Source organism: Budorcas taxicolor, chromosome 19 (assembly GCF_023091745.1).
Source record: "Budorcas taxicolor isolate Tak-1 chromosome 19, Takin1.1, whole genome shotgun sequence".
In the NCBI taxonomy this organism is placed as follows: Eukaryota; Metazoa; Chordata; class Mammalia; order Artiodactyla; family Bovidae; genus Budorcas; species Budorcas taxicolor.
The window spans coordinates 49,687,734-49,704,231 of NC_068928.1; the positions used below are offsets into that span (position 1 = coordinate 49,687,734).

The 16,498-nt window shown below is 55.2% G+C and overlaps 2 protein-coding genes across 6 annotated transcripts in view; one reads left to right on the top strand and one right to left on the bottom strand.

The window, feature by feature from the left end:
* LOC128064535 (cytochrome b-245 chaperone 1) lies at positions 1-6,038 on the top strand. 3 transcript variants are annotated; one of them, XM_052657289.1, is made up of 7 exons: positions 1-67; positions 1,080-1,208; positions 2,005-2,046; positions 2,842-2,915; positions 3,483-3,579; positions 4,129-4,273; positions 4,665-6,038. In XM_052657289.1, the coding sequence occupies exons 2-7, from the start codon at positions 1,124-1,126 to the stop codon at positions 4,783-4,785; spliced, it is 564 nt and encodes a 187-aa protein (XP_052513249.1). In that variant the 5' UTR covers positions 1-67; positions 1,080-1,123; the 3' UTR covers positions 4,786-6,038. The 3 variants fall into 3 exon arrangements, with proteins under 3 accessions (XP_052513249.1, XP_052513252.1, XP_052513250.1); XM_052657292.1 differs by having other exon boundaries at positions 4,610-4,729; XM_052657290.1 differs by having other exon boundaries at positions 15-80.
* The window catches only part of HEXD (hexosaminidase D), a 17,023-nt gene continuing 6,067 nt past the window's right edge, over positions 5,543-16,498 (bottom strand). Inside the window, exons 5-14 of one of the 3 annotated variants that reach the window (XM_052657287.1) lie at positions 14,090-14,177; positions 12,698-12,862; positions 11,336-11,519; positions 10,392-10,463; positions 10,066-10,261; positions 9,235-9,317; positions 8,424-8,502; positions 8,247-8,348; positions 7,981-8,070; positions 5,543-6,178 (exon numbers count right to left, since the gene is read on the bottom strand). In XM_052657287.1, the coding sequence (XP_052513247.1) occupies positions 6,172-6,178; positions 7,981-8,070; positions 8,247-8,348; positions 8,424-8,502; positions 9,235-9,317; positions 10,066-10,261; positions 10,392-10,463; positions 11,336-11,519; positions 12,698-12,862; positions 14,090-14,177 (1,066 nt within the window). In that variant the 3' untranslated portion in view covers positions 5,543-6,171. Of the gene's footprint in view, positions 6,179-6,824; positions 7,397-7,980; positions 8,071-8,246; positions 8,349-8,423; positions 8,503-9,234; positions 9,318-10,065; positions 10,262-10,391; positions 10,464-11,335; positions 11,520-12,697; positions 12,863-14,089; positions 14,178-16,498 lie in introns of those variants that run through there. The other 2 variants (XM_052657285.1, XM_052657286.1) reach the window with 2 other exon arrangements.

Below are 16,498 nucleotides of genomic sequence, written 5' to 3' on the forward strand. Positions count from 1 at the left end.
GCGTTTTGAAGTCCTGCCGGTCCCGCCCGTCCCGCCCGTCCCGCCTGTCCCGCCTCCGCGCCTGCAGGTTTGTGTCTGCGGTGAGCGCCCGGGCTGTGCCACGGTTGCGGGTTGGGGGGCGCGGGGTGTGCTGAGGGGCGGCTCCCGCAGCCGAGGTCCTTCCGGGAGCGCGGTCTTGTGACCCGGCCCGGGTCGATGCCCCGGGGGCCTGGTAGCGCTCGAGGCTAGAAGGGTGCACAGTGTGGCCGCAAGGGTCAGTGGAGAGTGTCCTAAGTGGCTCGTGCAGGTGACAGGAGTGATCCCGCCCCGCGGGCGGCCGAGTCGCGTGTGGAAACAGGCGAAGCATGTCAAAGGGAGGGAGCCGGGGATATCGCAGGATCTTGGCTTCGTTTGTGTGAACTGAATCCACTCTTTGTTGTCAGAAATTTGACAACTTTACAGAGAACACCTGAAAAGCTACCCAAAACGGGGCCCCTGGAGCCAGCATTTTGAACGTATTGCAGGGCAGAATTCTCCACGTGTGGAAGATCAGTCCCCTTTGCTGACTCGTTCATTAAGCTGGTGCTCCTGGCCGTCCAAACCCTCCGCTGGGTGCGGACTGTTGTCTCCGCAGCTGCAGGAGCTGACTTTTCGATCAGTGCCTCTCATCAAACCATGACGAGACTTTCAGTTCTCTTTTTCATAGGCCTGTACAGGGAAATGAGGGTGTTCTGGTACGTTCTGATAGGGTGCCAGAAGTTTGGAGGCTCCTGGGGGCTAACGGTTTCCAAGAGACTGAGGTTTCCAGGTAGGAAGTGGACAGGTGATGATCAAGTGTTGAAGCTTTGTGAGCCAGAGCAGGGGACATAGCCCCAGTGCAACCATTATATCTGCGCAAAGAACCTTCCTTACAGAGGACATGGGTCCCTAGGGGGTTGACTTGCCTGACCACAGGACAGCAGTCAGCACAGGCTGAGTGGTTTCTGAACCTGTGTGGACCTTGTTAGTGGGCAGCTGGGCATCCTGTCCTGGAGAGGAGCTGGGTTCTTGTCTGTTAGCAGCGGCCCGAGGGCTCCAGCTCTCTTTGTGTCCTTCCCTAGGCGCCCTGGTCTCTTGTTGAAGGTGGTGGCAGCACATTCCAGGGATGTATATGCAGGTGGAGACACGCACCAGCTCCCGCCTCCATCTGAAGAGGGCTCCAGGCATCAGATCCTGGTCCCTGCTGGTTGGTAAGGATGTTCATATTTCTCAAGTTAAAAATCCAACTTTAAAAAAGGATGAAGATTAAATTAAAATTTTCCTTGGTTCTACTACCCCAGGAAATAGCAACTATTATGTCTTTCCAGCTTTTATCCTTTTCGAGTGCTTTTACAGATGGTCAGTCTTGTGTTTTTTCACCATTTAACATCCTTTGGTTAATAGTCTCCATGCTCCTGTGAGGTCTCTGTATTTCCTTTTTTGCTTGCTTTCATAAGGTTAGGGCCTGTGTGATGGAGACAGTAAGGAGTAAGGGTGGGGAGGCCCCTGGTCCTCTACCCTGTCAATCCCCATTGCCCTGCACTCCCTGGGCAGCTGCACATGTTGATTGGAACTGAGGTGTGAGGGGAGGTGCTGCTGCACCTTCGGCAGCCTGGCTCTCAGCCTTCTTTCCCGGGACTCTTCCTGTTTGGTCTCGTGCGGGGTCGTGATTCTTCACCTGCAGTCTTGTCTTCATTCCACACAATGTGCTGTCAGTGGATGAGACCCACATCAGGTTCCTCTTTCTGGTTCCCCTGTCAGCTCTGGAACCTCAACGTAGACATGTGACCAGTGAATACTGTGACTGAGGTAGAACGTTCTTGTAAACAGACTTCCTGGTTGTTTCCGCAGTTTCTGAGCCTGGCGGTTTTCTTGCCCCCTGCTATCTGCTCTTAGCCACCCCTGGCAACAGGGAGGGGCTGCTTACCTGGGTCTGCGGGTTGTGGGAGGAGGTGGTCTCTGGGCTAGTGGTGGCCCAATGGAAAGGGACTGGTTTTCTCCCCACAGGAATCTTGTCGATCGGCCTGGCTGCTGCCTACTACAGTGGAGGTGAGGAACGTCATCTGCCCTGCCCCGCCCCACCCCTAGGAGCTTCCTTAGCTGATTGGAAAATACAGAAAAAAAGGAAACCCTGTCATTTGTAATCTGACAGGCATGATTTTGGGGATTGCCCCTGCCTCTAAATGGGGCTTCCCTGGTTGCTCAGATGGTAAAGAATCTGCCTGCAGTGTGGGAGACCTGGTTTCTATCCCTGGGTTGGGAATAGCCCCTGGAGAAGGGAATGGCTACCCACTTTTGCCTAGGAAATCCCATGGACAGAGGAGCCTGGCAGGTTACAGTCCATGGGATCATAAGGAGTTGGACTTTCTTCCTCTAAATGGTTTGCAGGCGTGGTCTCACCTTCATGCGCTGGTGTGCCCCCCACAGCTTGCATTCATTTACATCAGCATTTTCATGTCATAAAATATGCAGAAAGGCACTCTCATGTCTGCCTCAGGTCTTGTGGCAGGAATAGTTTATGCTTTCAGCAGCTCCCTGGAAGTAGTCCCCCATCTCTGCTCTCACACACGGTGCCATGATCGTAATCTCGAGGAGTCACCCAGGTGGAGAGCTGAGGGCAGAGCTGGTGGACCACATCCTGCCCTGTGTGACAGGGCCCACAGTGCTGGATGGCCTTGGCAGGGGTGGGGTGTCCTTGGAGGCACGGGCAGTCAGCTGGGCCCTCAGGGGCCACTCCTGCCCAGAGTCTGGGAAGCAGCTGTTCTGGGAGGAGGCACCCCCTGCAGGCATGTTGACTTTTGCCCCGCTACCTGCCCATGGCTGTCTCCTGTGTTTGCTCCCCAGATAGTCTGGGCTGGAAGCTCTTCTACGTCACGGGTTGTCTGTTTGTGGCCGTGCAGAACCTGGAGGACTGGGAGGTGAGGCTGATGCAGGAAGGGTGCCCAGGCTTTGGGGCTCCTGGGTTCCCCTGCAGGGCTCGTCAAAGGAAGGAAGACTCCAGGGGCCTAATGCCCTCCACCCCGATCCTGAAATGTGAGCCCAGTAGTTTCTGGCCAGCTTGACTTGGCCCCTGGCCATTGCCTATTTGTGACCATTTGTGGGCCACAGAATCTTCTGAAGCTGCTCTCCTAGAAGTTCTCCTAGAAGGGCGAGGCCACCTCCCTCACCTCCCTTTTGTCCTTCCTCATGTGTCCTTTGGGTTGCCTGGCCCCAGTATTGTTCTCTGCCCTGTTCCCTCATTTGATGACCTTATCCTCAGTGCTCACCTCTCTCAACTGTGGAGAGAAGTACCTGCTTCTTTTCACACCCGAGACCCTGGAGGGGTCTGGCTTCAGGGGTCTGGGGTTCTGACTGGGATGGGAAGGAAGAGGGCTGCCTCCTTGTGTCTGCTCTGGGGAGGGTGGGGACACAGTTGGCAAGTTAGCGTGTATTGGACTGGCCCACAGGCCAGCAGCCAGGTGACCGCCTTGTGGCTGGCATTCTAGGAAGCCGTCTTCAACAAGAGCACCGGGAAGGTAGTGCTGAAGACGTTCAGCTTGTATAGAAAGCTGCTGACTCTCTGCAGAGCAGGCCATGACCAAGGTAAGGCGTGGGGCGTGAACAGGACATGGGTTACTCTGGGGTGGACGGAAGGCAGTGAGCGTCTGCCTGACCTGGAAAGGGGAAGCTGGCTGCTCGGTGACCAGAGTTGTGTCCTGCCTCATGGATGCTTTGTGTCCTCAGATGTGCCTTGGCCCAAAGAAAATTGCCTGGCAACCCCCAGCTCAGTGACTGGCCACTAGAGACCAGCAAGGCATTTTCCAGCAGTTGAGGAAAGTGAAGCAGAAAGCTGAGCAGTACCATGCTTAGCCAGCCCCTGACATGTTAGACAGGTGGGCTTTTCAAGGCAATAGGCCTGCCAGATGTTCCCTCTCACTCAGACTGGGTGTTAATCGGCAGTCACACGACGCTGTGCTGTGCTTACTTCCTATGACATCTAAGGCTGGGTCCCAGCATCTCTGGGCCTCCGACCTGGAGTGACAAGCATTCCTTCATGACAAGCAGGCTCTGATCCTCTGCACTGTGCCAGCATCCAGGCGAGAGGGGCAGGGTGGGCGGGGGACATGGCCACTGACCCGGCCCCGCCCACAGTGGTGGTCCTGCTCAGTGACATCCGGGACGTGAATGTGGAGGAGGAGAAGGTCCGGTACTTCGGGAAAGGCTATGTGGTGGTGCTTCGGTTCGCCACAGGCTTCTCCCACCCCCTCACCCAGAGTGCTGTCATGGGCCACCGCAGGTAAGCTGAGGATGGGAGATGATGGGCCAGGGCTGCCCACTATGCCCTTGCCCCCAGGCAAGTGGCCCTCATAAGGGACTGTGGCAGGGCAGAGAGGCTTCAGGAACATGGAGGAGGTGGGGCTTTGGGGGACAGGCATGGTACCACCTGCTAGGCGGTATCAGGGGTCCTTGCAGGGACAGAGGGGAGGGGCACATCAGGGGTCCCCAGTGGCAGAGAGGCCTGGGCTAAGGTCAGGTGAGGGTGGGGACCGGGTAAGGTGTGGGGTCCTGGCGGGAACCCTGGAGGGCGATGCCTGTGAGGAGGCTGGCATGGTCTTCTGGCTCCTGCTGGGAGGCCAGGATCTTTGCCATGGTGACCCGTCCTCCCTCCTGGTGCTGGCCTGGACCAGCGATGTGGAAGCTGTTGCCAAGCTTATCACTACTTTCCTGGAGCTGCACCGCCTGGAGAGTCCTGTGGAGCTGTCTCAGAGCAGCGACAGTGAGGCCGACAGCCCCGGAGACCAGAGCTGACCTCCATGGCGCCCCTCAGCAGGGTTCTGATGGGGCCCCGGCAGGACTGATGGGCCGCCTGGGAGTCTTCCTTCTTGGCTCTTGCCTGTGTCCCTGGCAGCCCCAGGGCAGGACCCTCAGCTATTCCTGCTGCTTGCTTCTGTCCTCCAAGCAAAACCACAGTGGGACCTTCTCTGCGGGCTGATCTGCCTCTTCCTGGAATCAGCCCGCTGGGGCAGTAGCCTGGTGTGGACAGGCCAGACCTGCTAGCCATGTGGGGCTCAAGGCCTCTGAAATGGGAAGCACGCCCGGGGTCCCAGGGCACGAAGCATAGGACTGAGCTCTCTGGGTCAGGGTCTTTGCCAGGACTCAGTCCTGCAGGTTGCAACAAGGTTTTGGCAGGCAGGTGTGGGGCCTGGCTGGGTCAGCCTCTGAGGATGCTGTCTCTGCCTGTTGTTCCTATGGATCCCAGCTCTTTTCCTGCTCCCCATGTTCATCCCTTCCACTAGCCAGACGTCCTCAGTAGTCAGAAGTGAGCTGCTCACCTGTGAGCTCCTGGTGCTCAGGGTGGATGCCAAGGGGCCCATTTGATTGGTGTGCTGTTGCCATAGTGAGGCCTCTAGAGCCCCAGATGGCTCATCTTGAGTCCAGCTGAGGCAGGAGACAGATGCTGGCCTCCTGTTGCATTTCGTGGGGCAGAAGAAGTGGGCTTCAGGATGTATACCTACAACTAGCCTCCTGTTTGCGCTCCAGAATGGAAGTAACAACAGAAACAGGGTAAATAGCCAGTGTTTGTCTCTTTTAAACACCTTAAGGTAATAGTCATGCAAGGACAAAGGGGCAAAACCCTGTTTTGAATAAAGGATTAAGGGATGTCCACTCCTCCTTTTGGGACAAGGGAGACACTGCACATATGCAGAAAGGTTCCTTGGGGGTCAAAAGTTAGGGGATGATGCCAGGCCGTAGTGAGTCTTGCTCCTCCCAGAAGCCTTCAGTTGGAGATCCATCTTGGCTGAGAGGTGCATGCACACCCAAGGGAGAGTCTCAGGGTAGGTCAGGTGTGGAAAAGAAACCAGATAACTGGCTGAAGGTAAAGACTTGGAAGAATTGACCTATATAAATGACTTGCCTCTTTCCAGCGCTCCTCCTCACTAAGAGGGACGCCCATACCCTTTCTCTCTGGGTGTGCGTCTCTGCCTTGCTTCTCTTTTAACAAACCAGTTCTCGGTGTGCTCTTCCACTTGTGCTAAGTCTCAATAAACTTTGTACCTGCATTAACAGTTTTTGCCTCCTTGATAAATGCATTTTTCATCAGGGGCAAAGATCCACAGAAAACCAACTTCTAGCCTTCTAGCCCTTGCCGGTCTGATGGCCAGGATTGCTGGTTCTCATCCAGGATATCCAGGTTCAGTTCCTGGGCAGGGAATTAAGATCTCACTTCATACCACCGCTCACTGCTGCCTCGCCCAGATCACAATCAGGATTGCAGCCGGGCTCTTACAGGGAGGATAACCTCCTGCCCCTGCTCCCAGTGTAGGCAGGGGTTTTCTCCTAGCAGCATTTAAAAACTTGCACCCATCCCTTGGAACCCATATTCCCAGCTTCTCTCAAACCCTGGAGGTTGGGCCTGTTTGTATGTGGCCAGAATGGGCCAGGCTTATGACTGCCCCTCAGCAGGGCCTGGGCAGCTGGCTGCAGCCACCTCCATGGAGTCTGGGTGCCAGCCACACTGACCCTCACCTGCACTATTGGTTTTCTTCTGCTTTCTCTGAACCCAGGTCCCTCCAAGGTACAGCACGTGCCAAGAGCATCTCTGGGGAAACCCACAAGGCTTCCACACTGGGAATGGCCTGGTAGACCCATGGACCCAGGGTTCTGAGGCTGCCTGGGTGAGAGCAACTTCAGGGGACTCCAGAGAAATGAGGTCCTCTCCTTTCTAAGTAATGGCTGCCAACCAGACTGATGGGGACACAGTCATTTAAACATGCCAAAGTTAGGTTTCCAAATGGTTAAATCTGGAGTGCTTTTCTCTTAAAAGGTGTGGCATGCCGTACACTGGTTTCTGGTGTGTTCGTCCCAGGGCTGGAGGAGGCTCCAGGACCAGAGGGAGAGAGTTTGGCTGACTCTGCTCCCTAGGAGCTGGGTTGGGCGAGAAGGGTCTCCGGAGAATTGTGCGGGCCCCACTGTAAGCAGCCCGGGCCAGATTAGTAATGAAGCCTTTCAAATTTCTAGTAGCATGATTTCTGCATTCCACTCTCCTTTTTATTTCAAAAGAAAGTTGTAATGCTGATCACTGCATAGGCCCAGAAGGCCTTTTCCTTCCATATTTACTCTGTGAGTGCTGCCCGCTGGCACGGCTGTCCAGGACTCAGGAGCAGCGCGTGGGGCTGGGTGCAGCTAGACAAGGGTGCGGGGCTGCTGAAGGCCTGCGCTTGGCCTCCCCGCTCAGGGGTCCTGGCCTGAGTCCTGCCTGGGGCGGGCCGCCTCACCCAGGTCCTGCAGCAGAGCCTGCAGCCGCCGCAGGCTGGGGTGCACGTTCTCCTCCAGCCACTCCTCCACCGTGTCCGGGTAGAAGACGCGCTGCAGGGCAGCCTCCAGCTCCCCTGCAAGGGCGCTCCACCTGGCCAGGAGACTGGGGACCAGCGGGACAGTTAGCCTGCCCAGTGAGGGCCCTGGGGCCTAGCTCATAGCCTCCAGAAACCCACAGGTCAGGACATCCTGGGCTTCAGTTTACTCATCCGTGAAACTGGGCCCTTCGTACCAGCCTCATAAGGTTGTTGGGAATCAATGAGTGACTGTCAGTTTGACCTCTGAAACTAGCAGGCACTTCACAACTGGCTGGCAGGGTTTTTCTTCGTGCGTGAACCTGCTGTGACAGTTGAAGGCATCTTGTACTCAGTGGGGACAGTCTGTGTTGGCCTCTGCTCACAGAGCTGGGAGGAGGGCCAGCTGGGACCCTGTCCCCTTGGTGACACGTGCGGCCACAGCCCTAGGCAGTCTGGTCCTACCAGGAGCCCTAGACCCAGCTCAGGGCGTCTGGTGACCCTCAACCCTCTCAGGCAGCTTCTCTTAACACCTAAGGGCACAGCTGATTCAGTCGGGTCACCCAGGAGTCTGTGGCTGTGATACCTAGTCAGCTCGTCCAGAAGGCTACCAGTGCACAGTGGAGGGTGGGCAGTGCTGGGGATGGACACAGCGGGGCGGGCCGTGGGCTACCTGAGTGCCTGGGGCTGGATGTGCTCGATCATGACGGGGTGGATGAGCTTCCTCCTGCGATGGTAGGGGCTGAACCAGCCAGTCACATACCTGCAGTGGGGTGGGTGCACTGTGGCTCATAAGGCAGCCTTGGTGGTTGTAAAATAAGACCTTTGAAAATCTGGTAGATTTTTAAAAGTTGTTTTCCACCTAGGAAGCTTCCTTGCAGTATTAGCTGGCCCTTGCCCTGCCAGGAGGTGGTGGGGGTCACTCTCGTGCCTGCTCACCTGTCCCTCTCCAGCAGCGCATCCACGGAGCTGCACAGGTGGAGGCTGACTTGTGTGACGAGGGCGAGGATGTTGCTGCCAGGGAAGGAGCCGGCGCCCTCACTGCACAGGGAGCCGCCGTGCTGAGGAAGGGCCCAAATGTGAGGGGAGAGGCAGGGCAGGGGGTGAGGGTGTTACCTCCTAAAACTCATTTCCTCTAGGCTCGAAATCCCAAGAAAGTTCTCCACTCTTGCTTTGACATTTTCAGCAAAGTCTCCTGAAACCAACCATAGACAGAGGTCAGAGAGGCCTCTGCAGGAGGTGGCCTGGACCCTGTGCTGGCTGGACCTCCCGACCTTTGGGCATGGGTGGTGGGCAAAACCATCGAGAAGGACCGCTGGCCAGGTCCAGCTGCACACGTGCTGACCTCAGGGATGGATGAGCCCAAGGCCACAGCAGCCTGGTGGGAAGGTTAGAAAAGGGTAGAGTCCCAGTAACTGTCCTTCCACATCCCTGTGGCTCAGCACAATCCTAAACGTGTTCATTATTCAGTCCTCACTTTCCTCAACCACCTTGACGTCTTTCTGGTCCAAAACCACATATATCATCAATTAAATTCCCACCTGGTCTCAAATGGGAGTTTACCTAACCATGGCTTCACCATCAAGCATGCCTGCGGGTTTCGTCCATCTCTAAGCATCTCTGCCTGCACCTGGCTGCTCCCACGAGAACCAAAAGTGAGGGAGCTGCCCTCGCTTGGGGCCACACCTACTGGCACTGGGCACTCAGGATACTTACCCAGTGAAGACGGGCCCTTTCTTGCACCCTATCCAGGATGAGCTTTCTTGTGGGTTCACTCTGCCTGAGGGGCCTGTCCCCCTACCTTCCTGGCCTCTGTCTTGGGTTTAGGCTTGAGACCCAGGCTGTAAGACCACAGTCCAGCCAGGTGGAGGTGGCAGCAGTTAGGGGCCCCGGCACTTGGCTTCCTGGGAGGAGCAGGGGGCCATACCATGCAGCAGCACCTGCAGGCAGACGGCCAGGGACGGGATTCCCACGGGCAGCAGCTCACACAGCACAGAGAAGTGGTCGTACCTAAGTCCGCGGGAGAGGGACTCAGCGGATGCTCGGGCATGAGCCACCGTGAGACAGGACAGGGATCAAGAAGCTTCTGCTGCTTCCAGAAGCTTCCTTGGTTTTGTGGGTATGCAGCTGGCAGTCACACTCAGATCCCACCCAGAGGGACCTGCCTGGGCTTAATGCTCTGCAGTTGCCACCTTGAAATTCTTGGCAGTTCATCTCTGACTCAGCTCTGTAAGTGAGGGCTGAGGGTCAGCCACCAGCCCCGCCTCCAGTTGCCTCCCGTGGGGTCAGGGCTTCCTGCCCTTGGTGTTGGGGCCACCTGGCCTTCCCCTCAGGATGGGACCTGAGGCCAGGACTTGCCTGGGACCAGGTGTTAACCTGTAACTCTACTTTTCAGATGGTGTGAAATTCTGAATGAGCTGAGGTCTGTCTTCACGCTTCTCCCAAGTGGCTGGGGTGGTGTGAACATGCAGACACGCATGGTGCAGACAGAGCGTGCACCAGGAGGGCCAGTGCCCCGGGGTGCTGACACCCTGAGCCTCATCCCCTCAGCAGTGTGGTGTGAGGGGCTTGACCCCAAGTGGCTTGTTTTGTGTGGCTGGTTCTCCCACCCCCTCCTCAGAGTGCTGACTGCTTCACCTTGACAGAAGGAGAGAAGAACTGAGGCCCAGACTGGATGGGCTGGGGAGGGCCATGTGTCCTGAGTGACAGGAGCCGCTCGACCCTCCCAAGGGCATCCCCGGGCCCCACGTGGCCTCACCTCTGCCAGCCAGTCAGGATGATGCCCCGCAGCGTGTCCGCTGGCACACTGCCCGCCACCTGCAGCCACTGCAGGTGATTTCTGAGGTGGTGCTCGATAGGAGTCAGGCTCTGGTTCACTCCTGTGGCCCCCTTGAAGGCGCTGGCGGCCCAGAGCCAGGAGAAGCCACTCTTCCGGTACTTCTCCACAAGGAGCGCTGGATGAGCAAGTAAGAGGTGTGAGTGGCAGGCCCTGACGAGGTGTAGCTGTGAAGCCCGAAACACACACTTGTCTGGGGGGAAAACCAAGAGGAGCCCATGACCGCTGGGCTCCGTTCTGGTACTGACCTTTCCCGTGGAGGTCCAGGTCGGCCCCATAGTCCCAAAGCACAGGCTCCACCAGCTGCGGTACCCTAGACCCTGGGAGTGGAAAGAGGCCAATGAGGGAGGGTCCCTTCAGTCCTCCTTTCTTGCATTAAAATGGATTTAAGTACAGACTCAGTACTGCACTAAGTGCTTATAAACGCCTACTGGAAGTGACTGGACACTGCTGGAGTTGCTAGGGCCATGCGCCAGGCCAGCAGCTCCAGTGCTCCCTCAAGGGAGGGAGCGGCACCGTGTCTGCACGCGGGGCAGGCCCAGGTGCAGCAGGAATGCACTGCTAAGTGGACTTATTTATAATGAATTAAAACCTAAGTGGCCACACGTGGTAATGGCTGCAGCCAGGACACCTGGACCTTGCAGAAGCATGTGTGGCAATCTCCCCGTCTCATCCCAAAGCCTCAAGCTAGGCCTTGCTGGGCTTGGGCTGGGGGGGCCTCTGCTTCCCTCAACCAGCCAGTGTGAACCTCAGTGGAGCCCCCTACAGGGCTGGCAATGCAGGCGTGTGAGGCCAAGGGCCCTAGAAGCACTGGGCGTGCTCATGGTCTGCTGGGGGCCCCTGCTCCGCAACCCACCCCCTGCTCCCGACGGTCGGAGCCCCACACCTGGGGCCTCATGCTACCCTCCAGGTCAGGTCTCTCACAACCACACTCCTGCAAGACCTTTTAGGAAAATGGCTCTGTCATATGAGAACACGTGAAAGTGGTCCTAATAAAGGGATGGTCTGGAACTAGAAGCTTCAGTGCAGCTCTACAACAGGGTCTAGGTCTCTCCTGAGCAGCTGGGGGCTTGGAGCACTTGGCTTCCACCCCTCGTGGCACCAGGAAGCCCCACTGCTGAGCGTGCCCTGCACCACCACCACTACCCACCCCGCCCCCTGCAACCGCCCACCAGGGCCGTGCCCCGCCGACCTGAGAGCTGGTCCTCGGGGATGTCCCGCAGCATGTCATCCCACATCAGGGGTGTTGTGGTGGGGTACTGGGCCCGCACGTGGCTGGCCACCGCCTCCATGTGGGACAGACACAGGTCTGCTTTGCTGTTGGGCTCCTGCTGCAACCACTGTCTTGAGGTCTCACCCTCTCCAAGGTAGTAGACCTGGGAGACACGGGTGGGTTGGCCTCGGGACCACTCAGCCTCACCCACGGGTTCATGCTGTGGCCTGGGAGAAATCTCGGGGAAGCTGCCCATTGGGAGGGGGCGGTGAAGGGCGCCCCTGCCTTCTGCACTAACACCCAAACTCAGCTCAAAGACTCCCTTGAGCCCGGGCACAGGAGCACCACAGGAGCCAGAAGGTAAAAATGACCAGATGTCCAGCAACACAAGATGGATAAACAGAGCGTGGCCTGTCCACACGCTGGAATATCACTCAGCTGCCATGTAGATGAATGAAGCTGGAGAAGGTGCCCAGGGAGAGAAGCCCATGGATGGAGCAGCATTTCATTTATGGGGTGCTGGGGCAGGGGAATAATGCAGAGATGGAAAGGAGATATGGAGGCAGGGGTAGAGGGCGGGGGGGCGGGTGGGGAGATGAGAGGCCCTGCCCTAGGCAGGGATGAGGGCTGCACGACACTGAGAATGACTAAAAAGTTACTGGATTGTTCACTTTCAATTGCTTTCAGTGGTAAATTCTATATTACACGTTTTTTTTTTTTTTTAAAAAGGTTTTTTTGAAAAAGAGGATCAAACTCTGGAATAAAATGTCCACAAACCACTGTCCTTGCTCAGATGCCTGAGCTCAGACAAGCAGAGGTCTTTGGGTCACTGCTCGGTGGCTCATAATCTTCCTAAGATCCTGTGTTTCTTGAGGACAAGGGGGGGCACCCCTGGGAACTGCCTTTCTAGCCAGTGCTCCATGACCCTAAAGTGCTCCATGACCCTAAAGTGCTCCATGACCCTAAAGTAGTGTTTCCCTTCTCCCACTGTCTGAAACTGCACTGCTTCAGATGGAGAAAAGTAACCGGCTCAATCTCATGGCCACCTTGGCCCCAAGGACATGAACATGCAGTAACTGGGGGCTGCTCTGCTGTCCCGTGGGTGCCTGCACCCCACTGCACCCTGCCTGGCTCAGCAGGTTTGCCCACGGGAAATCACTTGTCAGCTGGGACCATGGCCCGCACTGGCGCACATCTCCTCAGACAGCCTTTCTTTATTCCTGGAGCTGCTTTTCTATTTAAGAGAAGACCCCACGAGGTGGGAGCAGATGACCTTGAGGTGAAGACAAGGGGCTGCTGCAGACTCAGGGGACTCACCTGCTGGCAAGGGGAGGCACCCACCTCGTCACAGCCAACGTGGAGCCACCGGGCGCCCGGGTGCAGCTCCATCACCTGGTCGATCATGGCTCTGACCAATGCCAGGGACTCCTCTTTGTGGGGGTTCAGGGTGTTAGGGAAACGTGCCACTTCCCGGAGGTGAGCGAGAGCCTCGTGCTTCAGCACGAACTGCAGGGAGACAATAGGAAAGCTGGTGACCCTGGGGAGAAGCCTGTGCCCGAGCTCCCTGCAGTTGGGCTCCTGTCCCTGCACCCTGTCAGCCTCGTGTCTGTTAGAGTTCCCAGGGGGGCCAGCGGGGCTGCCCTGGGCACAGGAGCCAGGGCTTTGAGCAACCTGGCTGCTTGGTCAACAGCCCCTCTCTTCCACCTCTAACTAGGCTGAGTGAGAAAGCGGACAAGACAGTCCCCCTTCACAGAAGAATTACATGTGGGTGGACTTCGTGCTCAAGTGAAGAGGCTGGCAAACTACCCACTCCCCACCGCCCTGCCCAACACACACACAAAACAAGTACAAAGTGGAACCATTTGTCAAAAACAATTTCAGGCCTCCAGAAACCAACCAAAGGTGAACAACAAACTGGGAAATGTTTGTTCATGAAAGACTGCCACAACTTTAGGTAAAAACAGAGATTCTGCAGCTTCTGCCCAGGGCCCCACCCCCTGTGCCCACCAGTGGCTGGATGTGGGTAAACCCAGTTCTTGGAGACCTGTCAGTAAGAGTGGCAAACTGTTATGAATTCTGTGGTCCTCACAGGACCACAGAGATGACACACATTCTCCTTCACACCAGCTGGCTGGGGCCACACACACACACACACACACACACGCAGGGGCCTGAGAGGGCTGGGTGGAAAGCAGAAGCCACGCCAGACTGAGCAGCGGCTGAGCTCTTAGGTGTGGCACCCCAGCCCCTGGGGCACAACGTGGAGCCTTACGGGCTTGGGCACAACTACTGCCCAAACTGTGTGGAATCACCAGCTTTCAAGACAGAAGAGTGACCCCCTAAGAACAAAAAATAAAAGCAAGAATAAAAACCCAACAGAGGCATTTGTGGCCACACACATCTGGGGAGACAGATTAAATCCAGGCACTTTACAACTACCCATGGGGGAAGAAGTCAGATTCGCTATAACATATGATCTGAAATGTCCAGTTGTCAACCCAAAATTGAGACATGCAAATAACTGGAAAGTGGGATGGACACTCAAAGGAAAAACAAGTCTACGGAAACTGATGTTGAGAGGGCCTAGATGTTAGATTTATCAGACAACAGCTCCTCAGCTGTTCAGAGCCTCTCTGTGCAGCACTGAGCTGTTCCCTGCAGGTCGCTAGCCCTGCCCGTGCACCCCTGAACCCCACACCTGGGTGCGAGGTAACTTCCCTTCCTCCCACTTACCTCCATGTGCCCAAATGTCTGCACCAAGGGAATGACCTCGAGCTCATTCAGCGTGGCCAGGTGCAGGATCTCTTTGATTTCCGAAGGGCTAGAGAGACAAGGAGAAGGCAATGGCAACCCACTCCAGTACTCTTGCCTGGAAAATCCCATGGACGGAGGAGGCTGGTAGGCTGCAGTCCATGGGGTCACAAAGAGTTGGGCATGACTGAGCAACTTCATTTTCATGCATTGGAGAAGGAAATGGCAACCCACTCCAGTGTTCTTGCCTGCAGAATCCCAGGGACAGAGGAGCCTAGTGGGCTGCCGTCTATGGGGTCGAACAGAATCGTGCACGACTGAAGTGAGTTAGCAGCAGCAGTAGCAGCAGGGAGACAGAGACCACCCTAAGAGGTGCGGGCTGGCTTCCATTTAGGCTCCCAGTCACCGCTTATCAGGTTCCTGGGGGATGCTACTGAGGAAACTAGTAGGGTCACTAACTCTGAAAAGCCCAACAGGTGTAAGTTTTCAGAGAAGACTTCCATGCTACAGTTCAGGAAAATGATGCTCTGTTATGTCATCAAGTAACAGTTTACTTCTTACCAGCTATTCTGATCCAAACACTACATGAAGCTAAAGTCATTTTACCAGAAACTGGGCCACACAAGGAATCATAGTCTAGAACGATGGTGGGAAGATAGGGCCTGAGGGTAGATTCACTGCTTGTTTCTGTACAGCCCATGACCTAAGAATGGTCTCAACATTTAAAACTTGTTGAGGACAATCAAGAGAAGAATAACATTTTGTGACCTGTAAAAACTGTATGGGAGGGCTTCCCTGATGGCTTAGCGGTAAAGAATCCACCTGCCAGTGCAGGAGACAAGAGTTTAATCCCTGGGTTGGGAAGATCTCCTGGAAATGGCAACCCACTCCAGTGTTCTTGCCTGGGAAACCCCATGGACTGGAGAGCCTGGCGGGCTACAGTCCATGGGTGGCAGAGTCAGACACAACTGAGTGAAAAAAGAACAACAATTGTGTGGAATTCATCCTTCAGTGTCCACAAATAAGGGTTTTATTGGGTCGTAGCCATGCCCACTCATTATTATCACCTGTGGCTGCTTTTGCCCCACAAATAGCTGTTAACAGAGATGAGACGGGCTGCACAGACAGAAATATCTACTGTCTGGCCCTTTACAGAAAAGGCTGGTGACCCCTTTAATAGAGTACCAAGACTAGGTGGAGTAACTCATCTGAGAGGGTTAGTAATCCCATCTACTGGGGCTTTCCAGGTAGCTCAGTGGTAAAGAATCTGCCTACCAATGCAGGAGATGCAAGAGACGTGGGTTCAGTCCCCAGGTTGGGAAGATCCCCTGGAGTAGGAAATTGCAACCCACTCCAGTATTCTTGCCTGGAAAACCTCCATGGACAGAGGAGCCTAGCAGATTATAGTCCATGGGATTGCAAGGAGTCAGGCATGACTGAGTACGCATGTATTTGTTTATCCATCTACAAATGGATAAAACCCTTGGAAGGAAGTCACTGTCAGCACCCCTGAGTATTCGTCCAGGTCAACATCCTGCCACTGAGATTACTGAGGATGCCATCCTGGAAGGGCCCCCGACCACTCTACTCTGAGGTGTCATTTACAAATTCATCTCAATTTCTGTGTTTGAACCATCTCTAAAGTTAATCAGTTTTATAAATGAACTGATTATATAAGGTTCCATCTTTAAATATGCCTTTTTCAAGCTTCACTGGAACCCTGGTACCTTTTTCACTTTTAAAAACAAAGGAACAGAACACGTTCATTGTACACAGAAACAAGAAGACCTCTGCCATCACACCACGTTAATGCTCTGGATTACGCCTTTCCTGTTTCCCACTCACAGGCACTTGTTGGGAGTCCTGTCACATGGAGCCAAGCCACCCTCCAGAATAGTTAGGCTGCTCTACAGCCCACCAGCAGGAGGCCAGTTTTTGCTCACCCTCGTGGACACAGAGCACTATCATTTTGTTTTAAAAGCTTCTCCAATTTGGTAGCCAAAATGGCATTTCATTGTTTTATTATTATCATATACTTCTTTCTTTTGGGGGGATCAAAATGTTCTTTGTCCAATTTTCTTTTGGGCTATTTGTTATTGGTTTACACGGATACCCATAATTTTAAAGCTAAATGGGGTACGTCCATGACCAAGCTATCTGACTTTCCTGATTCTGATCCTTTCCCCTTTAATCCTCACTTTTCTGGTGAAGATCCCGCTTGGGGCCTTAAAGACCCTCCCTCCTCCTCCTGCCTGGACACCTGTCAAAGTGTCCTCCATGCATTTCATCTCCACAGACAAGGCTGAAACATATCACAGCGCTTCCTCCTGGGGGATCATTTGTGGCTGTTGTTGCTCAGTCGCTAAGTCATGTCTGATTCTTTGCGACCCC